Here is an 11,252-nt window from a genome sequence, read left to right on the forward strand (position 1 = left end):
ACTGTAGCAGCAGAGCAGCAATAGCAGCAGCAGCAGCAGCAGCAGCAGCAGCAGCAGCAGCAGTTGCAGAGCGCTCACATTCTCCCTTTCCTGCAGCGTGTTCAAAGTTTTACTCACGAGAGGTTACGCCCTGTGCCCGCTTGCTTTTCCTTGTCGTTCCTCTTCCTTTTGCATCCCTCACTCGTTTTCAAGGTGTGCTTTCTGTCCATTTTTTTCGAGTGTTACCGTAAATCTTTAACGGTGTGCTTTTAGTTTACTTATTTATTTAATTTTTATTTTGTTCTAAAAAGAAAAAAAAATCGAGTCGAACAAATTTGACATCCCGCTTATGATGTATTCATGATACGTCATTGTGATGAACATTTAAAAGATTCTGCAACTCCACTTTTGCTTCTATTTTGTGTTTATCTTTTCTGATAATCAATAGAAAAATAAAGAGAATTTCATACTATTTAGTTTAGAATGTGAAATTGTTACTAAATCGAGAATTGCGAAACTAATCTGTAAACGTCTAACTGAATTGCTAGTTATATTCTGATGTTTATAATACCTCGAGACTGTTTACAATAATTGTCTACTTACCGAAGTTCGATATGTTTATCATGTACCCGAGATTTACTTGATAAATTATGTTGCGCTCAAAGATAAAACAACGATAATAGTTAAATAATTTTAGGAGATATAAGCAGTTACATTTCCTCAATAATAACACAAATTCCTAAATATAATATATTATACATATGCAATATTTATATTTACTTATCTTAATATATATAGGTACATATATGTATTATATATATTACTGGATTAATTATAGATATGTTTTATCAACAATATACATATAGACGTACAAATATGTATACGTGTGTATCGAATAATTGAATATTAAATTAACATTTTTTGGCTGAAAGCATGTTTACAAATAGATGTAGCGTACTTAGAAATTTTGATTTTCCTATAAAAATAATATCGAGAGAGAAAAGAACATCTATAGATACTTTATTTGCATATAATAATAAATAAGTCTTTGACTTTGCGACACTTAATTATTCTCGGTTCTATCTCAATCACTATGCAGTCTGGATAAAACTAAAAATTCAATAATACAAAAATATTTCTAAAAATGTCGCGTTAACAAGGAAAACTTAAACGCCATTGTTTTTTCTTTTAATTTTTCCGAAACGAGGAGCATATCGCGCACCTCTATCGTCGTTTCACATCTCTCTATCAACTGAAATATTTATATAACCCACAAATTAGGCAAATTCATATTCCGAGAGCGCTGTCTCTGCGCCACGACTGATATGATAATCTCGAGTTCCGAAATTAGAGTTGTAATCACGTGGTCGTCTTTCTGTGTTTCCGACGATCCTCGTATATGGGACGTTGAAAATTAGATGTCTTTTCCCGCATCGAGAGAGCATCCGACGATTGAGTGGAACGAGCTTTCCCGTTGTTTGTAAAACGCTCGATGGAGTGTCGTCTAATGTAAGAGAAAGTCTCTCATTTTCGGTGGAAGGCACACTCGTGGAATCGGAAAGCGACCGTTACCGTCGCCGACGAGAGAGACGCTGGAAGGGAAGTGACTCTCGATCTGCAACTCGTCCCTCGTATCTCTCGAAAGTAGGGCGAGCCACGCCTAGCGAGGCGCGTGTTCTTGCTCTCGCAAACATCATGGCAAACACGACGGATCCGCAGCGAAACATTCTTCTCTCGTCTCCGCTCGAACATGATTCACGATCTGATTTTATTAGATCGCGCGGCCGCGCAGCTGCCGCGCTGCGAAATAATCATGAATTTATGATCGTCTACCAGATGTGTCGAGTAACAATACGGCTCATTGCCGCTCATTGGAATGCAACTGATTAAACAGCCGAGATTAATTAATAACTTTAACAATACAATGTAACTGTTTGTTATGTCGATTTCGATTGACGTTACCACTGCTTACAAATTCGTGCGAGCAAATTGAAATGAGGTTACTGACACGATGGTTAGAATCTTGTTTCCATTTACTTTGCTAAGCTTGTGTCGGAGAAAAATGAGCGCCGCGCGCGCAGTATAGAATGATAATTTCGCTTTGGATATTTACAAAGGCCGAAGAATGTACCAGCTGTTCAGAAAATTACTTATCAATGTACGTAAATCTGTGCTCAGCAAAAGAAAAAATGACGGATAAAATTGATAAAAATAATAAAACGTTACTTTAGCGATATGTATTATTTGACAGAAAGAAAAAGTAAGGCTTATACGTGTATAAATCTATCCGTATATAATATTGTATTGGCTATTTCATATCTAGCTGTTCTATCGATTTTTCATCAATTTTAAATTTACCATTTAATATTTAATATTTAATTTGATATTATTCTGCTTTTTATTTGCTAATAGTAAATAAATGAAAATTGACGTTTTCATATTTTGCTAATCTAATTACAAAAAGTATGTTGAGATCAATTTTTCTTAAATCGATTTATTATTAACTAAATAGATCGAGAAAGCATTAGAGCACACGTTGTTTGGTTGCATTTTTATCGACACCTTACATATACATTTATCATTTTTTTACCACCAAAACCGACGAGAGATTAAAGCTGAAAGTGTCTCTTGTTTAAAGGAAAATATATTTATCATTTAATTAATTATTATAAACTATTTATAATATTTATTCACTGTTATATACTTATATTATATAAATGCATATACGAGTATATTCGATACCACGTTTAATCTTCAACGTAGTATCGAGGTAGTAGACGGCAGTATACGGCCCCAGGACAAATAGAAACTCGAGCTAGCGACCTCTCTGCATAATGCATAACATCATCGTCTTCTTCATCGTAGTCGTTGCAGTCGGTGGTCGTCTCCCGTTTCTTCGTTAGCCTTTTATCCTAGCTCGTACTTTCCCTTATTTATTCCAAGTAGTAGTTTTCTTCTACAAGAAGATATGCATATATAAGTTGTGCTTAAAAAGCGGGCATAAGACTCGTTTCTTATGTTCTGCTTTCTTCGTGCCATAAAAAATACATGCGTTCAATTTGGAATTATACATGCGGAGTATTGTGCATATGCGAGCGAAATCAATTTTCTCAATGATACATTCTCTTTGATTCTAGGGCGTTCTTTGCGCGACAACGATGTCGATAGACAATAATTGTGATGTAAAGAAGAACACAACTTTCGACCTTTTGCTACCAAGAAAACGAAATTAAGTTATTAAAATATTTTAATTTCCGAAAAAATTGCAAGCAACAATCAATGTTACATTTCTGAAGGAAAAATTTGAATTGAATTGTAATCTTTAAATTGTTTAATATTCAATTTTTTCAAATATTTTATCGTTTCAAATATTTAATCGTTAATTATTATGAGTTTAATATTTAATAATGTTAAAAATTTATAGAAAATAGTTGTCTGAAAAAATTCTTTATATCATAATCGTGGTTTTCAGATAGATTAAGAAACGTTGAAATATTTCGCATTCTAAAGTAATGCACATAAACTGTATAACATCTTGACTTTACCACTTTAACTAGTGCGAACTTTGTGATATATATACCTGCAAAATTACAGTCGCTGTTATATGATTGCAGGAATGACGATCAGTGGCAGCGATGATGAGGCTTGAAAGTTACCGTTGATTTGTCGGACATCCTGCAGGGCCATTTGTTTCCAGGATGAGCGCGTCGCTGCGGATTTTGGCTCTGATCAGCTTTGCCGCGCAAAATGTGGCTTGGCCACAGGATCCCATTCCTAGACTGCACCTCAAACATCGTGAGTAATATTTAAACAAGAATATTCGTCTATTATATTGTTTTAGTCAAGTGCAAAACAACCAATTTATATTTCCATTTCCATTCAGATTCCATCTATCGTCAAATGGTTCGTTTTAAGTTCTCTCTCTTTGCTTTTTTTTTTACATTTCTCAGAAATGTGTAGATTTACGTATTCCATTTTTTAATTTCATTTTTGGAAAGGAAAAGGAATTTTTTTTAAATACAGATTTCAGAGGATTCACGGGAATATAAAATATCTTTACATGCACATTTTAAGTACTTGAATATCCTATATCTTATAATGCAAAAATATCGATCTTGATAATTAGATAATATATTTCTGCAGTTAGCTATCGTTAGTTTCAATATTTATCACAAGGTAATCTCGTTAATTTATTATTTTTGGTCACAGCAAATTGAATTGGAAACTATCATAGAATTAAGTGCTATTTAACTAATTTACCGCTCCAATTTTAGAAAGATTAAGAATATTTGCTTAAATAGCATCTCTGATTAAAAAAGTATACCGAATGAGAAAACATTTATCATTTCATTACTTCTAATTCGTATTCAAGTACTTACATTTAAATGTCAACGTTTTTTTTATTATCATGAAATGATAATAATAATAAGTATGGTAGACGTGCCGGCAAAAGCAATTATTTAAATTTGAATACCCGTATCTTTGCTGCAAAACTCAATAATGATCCGTTACTAAATTTGGCCCGACGTGATGCCACACGGCGGCCTTTTGCGAGACGGAATTTAATAAAATGTAGCCACACTTTCGCCACGCTATTTTATAGATTTATCGAGTTACTAAATTGACGGTAGCCAGCCTTTCAGAATATACATAGGCGTTCAATTAAAATTAATCTAATTAATCAATCGAAGCGTCGATATAGTCACACTTTACGGGCTAACCAACCGCGAATTTATCGCGCACCATTACCTATGGCAGGCGATCACTTACCATTCCGCTAAAAAAGCAACATAATGATTCCATCATTACGTTGTAGGTAAAAATTTGTAAGCCTCTTCTTGTCTTATCAATGTCGAATCATTTTTCTTTTTTAATAAAAATGAACTCACCTTTTCCCTTCTCACTTCAAGCAGATTTTAACAATATTTTTATTTAATATAGAGCAGAGATTCTATACAGAGATTCTACGTTCCATGTATATATTAACATTAATAATAAATATTAAGATATAATATTAAGCTTAATGTGACAATTAATTTGAACCTTCTGTTACGGAATAATTGATTTTAAGTCGGGTACGCGTCCGCAAATTTCGAGCTAATCGCGGAACTTTTCTCATTTTTACATAATTTTCATTTTTCAAAAAGATACATTTAAAACAATATGGAGAGAAATCTTTTGATCCAATTATCTTTTATATTCCACAAAGTTATCTGCGAGTGCATATTATATTAAAATAGTCTTAATCCAAATTTGCGACGATCACGTAGAAAGTTTTGAAATTTATTCCAAGTGGGCGTCTTCCTCCGAGTCTTTCTCGAGTGAAACCGAAAAAAAAAATTGGTCAGGAGTGAACTTGAAGAAGGATAACACAGATAAGAGCCCTATCCACTCGGTAGCCGTTTATCTCTTGGGCGATCTCCAACGTGCTGGTTAAACCACGACTTAATTCTCATTCGTACAAGCGGAGGAAGGTGGAAGAATCGTGAGAACGGTAGACGCGCGGCGACGGGAAATGGTTTGTCTCGTCTTCTGGATCGCGACGACCCGGGTTATTCTGTCCCTCCGAGAGGTCGCATTCTGTGCCGGATAGCCGGTGACTTTCATACGTGTCTCCTACGGCGCATTCACGCGCTGTCGACGGTCGGCTCTATTCATTCAAAGGCACTTCCGCGCGATGTGAGCACCCTAAAGCAACCGCACCTGTGGATTTGGTCGTACGGCACGACGAACGTTCTCCAAAACGAGTAGTAGAACGGTTAGGCTAAACATAGACACACGCGGGGGGTTAGTGTTCGGCTTGGATAAGCGAAGGACGAGCAAAGGGAGACGTGCCTAAATGCAGGTTTCGGCACGTTTCGGCGAGAGGCGTGCAGGTGAGACGTATAAAATATTTCCGAACGTGTGCTCTTTCTCGTTTTACCAAAGGGTGAAAACTTAATTTTAAAATTTCAAAGAAACGACTCTTCCCGTTCAATCGTGTTCCCGACTGTTTCTTTTTCTTTTCTTTTTTTTTTCCTAAACTATGCTCATTTTTTCACCAAAAAAAAAATCAAATCTCTGTCACTTAAAAATTTATTCGAAATTCATTCGTCGGAAAAGAACTTCATATATGCAGAGATCGTCGCCGTAGGCCTTTCGGCCATAGGTCGCACGCGTCGCTTTTTATCGTAAACAAAGATACAATCGATAATTTCCGTGAAATCGGGGATGACGGCTTTTCGGAAGTTTACCCGAGCGGAAGGTAGAGAGGGAGAGGATCACACGCCGCTGCGGCGGCGAGACAGCGCGATCAGCGTGGGGGTTAACGACCGTTGGAAATTCGCCGTGTCGGTGGTGGATCCGCCTCGAAGCTTTTGACGCGGATCAAATATTGGCGTGTGTCCTGTCGATCGGCTCGCCCACGCCGCGCCACGCCGCGCCACGCCGCGGCACGGACTACGTCGGTCCGCTTTGGTAAATCCTATTGAGTATTCAATTACGGTAGGGCAGCGAGGGACGGGGGCTACATACATACATACATACGTAGTTAGTCAGCCAGACTCGTTCGAGATGAAATTGAGCGCTCTCCCGTAGTGTACTCTCTTCGCGTCACAAATGTCGGGAATATCCTGACCTAAGAATTATTTTTAGAGCCGCACAAACGACTACGTCGGACGATCTCGGATTATCGAGATCGCTTATTCAAATTAGAATATTGAAAGAAACATACGTGCTTAATATTGTATTTGATTTGTAAAAATAAAAAAAAATATATATATATGAAAAAGATTGCCTAAATCTGAATACATTTTACATCAGCGGGATATTAACACGTTGTTACTTGTAAAAGGCATCGAAATGTTGTTATATCAAGTCTGTTATAAATCCATGCGAATCCATGATAGTGCATGCGTGATAGTGTATCTTTGAGTATGGCAAGTCGCGTCTAACTACGTTCGATTGGAATGTAAGTAATCTCGAGGCAGGGTATGTAGGTTAACCATTTGCTACGAGAGACGGAAGCCATATACTCGACTGGTTCTCGCCAAGAGTAAGCTCGTTAGGACTCGGAAGAACTTTGTTAAGCTCCGAGAGAGAGAGACCGCGTCAACAACGGCGGTGTCTGCATTCGAGTCCGATGTGTGTTCTGTGCACTGCGCACACTGTGTGCGTCAAGTTTGCGTGCACTAAGAAGAGTCGTCCCTTCGCCGCTCCGCACCTCGATCGTCGAAGCTTGAATTATTCTTCTGGCGTTCGACGTGGATATAGGATGTGGGATATAGGATTCGGGCTTCGACTTCGAATTGGAAGTTCGCTAAGTAGCGTAAATGTACCGTAAACGATAGCTCGGTATAACGTATCCTCGTCGGGCATGCCGTCGGCGATGTTCGCTACCGACAGCTAATGCAATTTTATTTCTCAAAGTGTGGTAGCACAGTAAAATTTATTTCTGGTGAATTGAGCTAAATCGCTTGGTCGCAAATTAGCAACGGAAATGTACATTTTTATTGTTCATCGTCGCCGGTTTCTTTTTTTACCACGTCGAATTTATTTTGCGGGCGTAAATGAGTTCTGGAATTTTTATTAAATAGAATTGCGTTACATTTAAACATTGTTTTTTTTTAAATGCAATAATATTAATTATTGCTAGTTCACTCTATAAACATATTTCTTCCTCTCTTACACACACACACACACACACGCGCGCGCGCGCGCGTATATAATTTATCATTATAAAAAATATATATAACGTTTTTCGTAAGTTTCGGTATAATATTCTATCATTTGTGTGTATTTATCATTATTTAATGTTTATTTGTATTTTTGAAAAATTTTTTTATACGATTAATCTTATCTTTCGTCACAAGAAAATTTTCAAATTTTCAGATTTTAAACGTTTTCATTTTCAAATTTAATCCATAATGTATTATTGCTGCTGCTATGTGCATGTAGACTTTAGTATGTCATCGCTATTTCAATGAAAGATGCCAATGAGTTGCTAAAACATGTTACATACCACTCTAACGTCATATCTGCTAACAACATATTCTGTCAACTATTGCGTTACTAATCCAGTCGCATTTTTAAAACATATTTAGAAGCGTACATACTTAGAAATTCATGCAATACCGTAACCAAAATAATCTTAAGGAAAGGCTTTTTTTTAAGGCATTGTCTCTTTTTTCTTTATTGATTGTTTTTACAATATAAATAGAGAGATAAATAAAAATAATGAAGAAAATTTTTATAATAAAAAAAAATAGTTTATTCAAGCTTGTGTGAATGTTTTTAAGCCACGAAACATCATCGAATTAGTAATCTACTGATTGTAAGTCTAAATATTTCATGAAATTATCGTAGTTAAATCTGTAGTTCATATTCATTTAATAATTTCATTTTAATTTGAATGCTAAACATTATACGTATGCATAAAGGATAAAAAAGTTGATATAATATTTGCACATATAGCTTGTAATATTATATGTAAATTATATTTTGCAAAATGATTTATTACAAACTTACAGCTGCTTGTTTAATTCAAGAGTTTATTGATTAACGAAATTTTTTATTATAATATTAAAATTTTAACTATTATATTTTTTTTTACTTTTCATTAGTTAAAACAAGTTTGTTTTATTTTAAAATATTTTTTAACGTAATGGAGCAAAATATATATTTGCTCATGCTGGATTTATTTGACAAAAAGGAGCTTGTAAATAAGTTTTGTTATCTTTTCGTGCATTCGCTTTATCTGCGATAAAGTGCAAAATTGTTTCATTTATAAAATTTTTAAGTTTAGTGCCAATAAATTGTAAAATAGTGTAGTGTTTCCTCCGAGATTTTTTCATGATGTTTTTCAAAGTTGAAATAAGTAATCGATATCGATTATAGCGACTGAATAACAATCCAGATAGCACAGAAAGGATTCTTTTCTTATTCCCGACTTATAAATAAATTTCTGTTTCGTTCTTTTCTTCCGTTCTTTACGTTCTAAAAATATTCCTGAGAGTCCCAAAACATTTCGCTTTTATGTCACCAAACTGAGAGCCCTTTTTCAGATTTAAAAAGTAATCTTTTTTTAATTTATATAAATTTAAAATTAAATCGAAATAACCTTTATATACTATAGTATTCTAATGAAGCTATAAGCAGTCAAAAGATTTATTTCTATAGAATTCTGTGTTAACTATCGGAAAGGAATTCTTCAGAATTCATTTCAAACAGATTACCGTATTCAATTAAAGTGTAAGTAAACAAAAAAGTAAATACTTGTTTAAATAGATTATTTGTGTTATCTGGAAACAAAAGCTGAATACATTTTGAATTTTTTCTGTTAATTTCGATTTATATTATTCTTAATGAAAATGTTCATAATAATATCTACAAAATAATGAACAATTGAAAATAAACGGCTTATGAATTTAAGCTTGAAGAAAAGAAAATTAATGGCGTTATCATATTCTTCTTGAATTGCTTCATGTAACTTCTTCATTTTCAACAGAGTTTTCATTTTTGACAATTTTTATAAAGATTACATTATTATAAATTTAAAAAGTACGATAAATGATTTTTCCATTTTTTTTTCCTATTTCTTGCTTTTGTTAAGGAAAGAAATTATCTCAAAAGTTGATCCAGGAAGCTGTAATAAAAGACGTGCATTTAATGATTTTGATATATTTGATATTTATATCTGTGGAAGAAAGATTCGATTCATAACGTACGTTTTTATTCTGGCAATCTTAAATTTTGATGAGATCGAAAATTGTGTAGGTTGACGCCAGATTATTTTATATGTAATTATGAAGTTGATTTAGGTCCGGAAGCGATATGGGGAAACTGCAACTGTAACTAGGGAGTAACTTAATTCTGCATTAGAGGTAGGTATCCCATTTAGTAGCGTACGCTAAAGCTATATCTGTAGGAGATTTACATTCACGCAAATACCCTTACGTCGGAAATAAATGAGAACTCTCTGCGAGATCAAACGCGAACTATTCTATTCTCGCGTTTTGATATGTATGCGAACTCAGCCGTATATGTATTCGACAAACATCAGCGAAGCGGCACGTTCGCTGACCGTCACAAAGAAAATATTTCTCTTTGCCTCGAAAGCTCTGTGTACAAATTTTGCGTCGTGCTCGAATGACGAACAATAATTATTTGAGATAAATATAAAGGATGGAAATTAGAGATTTTCTCCTGGCTCTTCTCCTCTCTTTCTTTCGTACTTTCTTTGTTATATTTAAAGTTTTCAATACTGCAAACAACACGTCTTTTAATTGCTAGGTATTATAACGATAATAAACAAAATGTACCAATTATTGTATATGCGATATATTTGGAAACAAATTGGCAAACTTTGCGGACAATTTGTCTCACTAATTGGAAGTTAACTTTCTTTGAGCGAGAACATTGAGATAATCTTTTATATAATAAAAGGCCGAAAATAAAAGGCAAATTAAAGCTATAAATTAAAATGTGAAAAATCGACAACTTTATTTTCTATATTAAACGGTATTACAACGAATTTTATTTTAATAGCGTTATAAATATAAGATAAACGTAAAATATATTATTTTAAATATGTTATTGTGTTTGCAGAAAATTATTACTTTTAATTTTTGATATTACAGTAAAGGAAGGCAAAATGTTTTTATAAAACATACTAAATTTTATAGCGTAAAATTAAATTAATATTAAAATTAATTGTAAATTTAAACGTAGAGTTAAAATTTTTTATTTGTTTGTTTTTATTTGTACAATTATTACATATATAAAATCTTCCTCGGAATAAAAGCTTTTTGACATATATAAATTACGATACAAATTTTACAATAAAAAATTTTTCATTTACCGCGAGATATTGATAATATAATATAAATCTTTTATAATAATAAAAATCACTTTTTACAATTATTTAAAATTTACCTTATCGCATATATATTTGAATAGATTATCATCTCTTTTGTGAGCTTTCGAATGATTTCAATAATGTTCTATATCGATAAATATTATCATTGTCTGTACAACAATGGAAGAGATTAGAAAATATGTTTTAAAATAGATGTTCAATGTGAATTGTAATTCAATTAATCTTGGAGAAAAATATTTGAATAGCATTTATTTTGTAAAATTTTTTGGAAAAGTTGCAGCGTGATAAAATTTGTTTCAACAATTGATTTCATAAAAGTTATGTTCATATATACGATGTTCATTTTCTTGGGAAGTTCTCTTTTCGGTATATACATATATTCAAATTTTCAATCGTCAGTTGACATTCGAACAGGTAC

The 11,252-nt window shown here is 33.6% G+C and overlaps 1 protein-coding gene across 1 annotated transcript in view; it reads left to right on the forward strand.

Annotated features, from left to right (window-relative positions):
• LOC108747011 (semaphorin-1A-like) overlaps window positions 1-11,252 on the forward strand; it is a 227,487-nt gene that overhangs the window by 38,241 nt on the left and 177,994 nt on the right. Inside the window, exon 2 of the mRNA XM_018484219.1 lies at window positions 3,594-3,774. Within this exon, the coding sequence (XP_018339721.1) occupies window positions 3,678-3,774 (97 nt within the window). The 5' untranslated portion in view covers window positions 3,594-3,677. The remainder of the gene's footprint in view (window positions 1-3,593; window positions 3,775-11,252) is intronic.

The sequence above is a fragment of the Trachymyrmex septentrionalis genome, unplaced genomic scaffold (genome assembly GCF_001594115.1).
Source record: "Trachymyrmex septentrionalis isolate Tsep2-gDNA-1 unplaced genomic scaffold, Tsep1.0 scaffold107, whole genome shotgun sequence".
NCBI classification, from domain to species: domain Eukaryota; kingdom Metazoa; phylum Arthropoda; class Insecta; order Hymenoptera; family Formicidae; genus Trachymyrmex; species Trachymyrmex septentrionalis.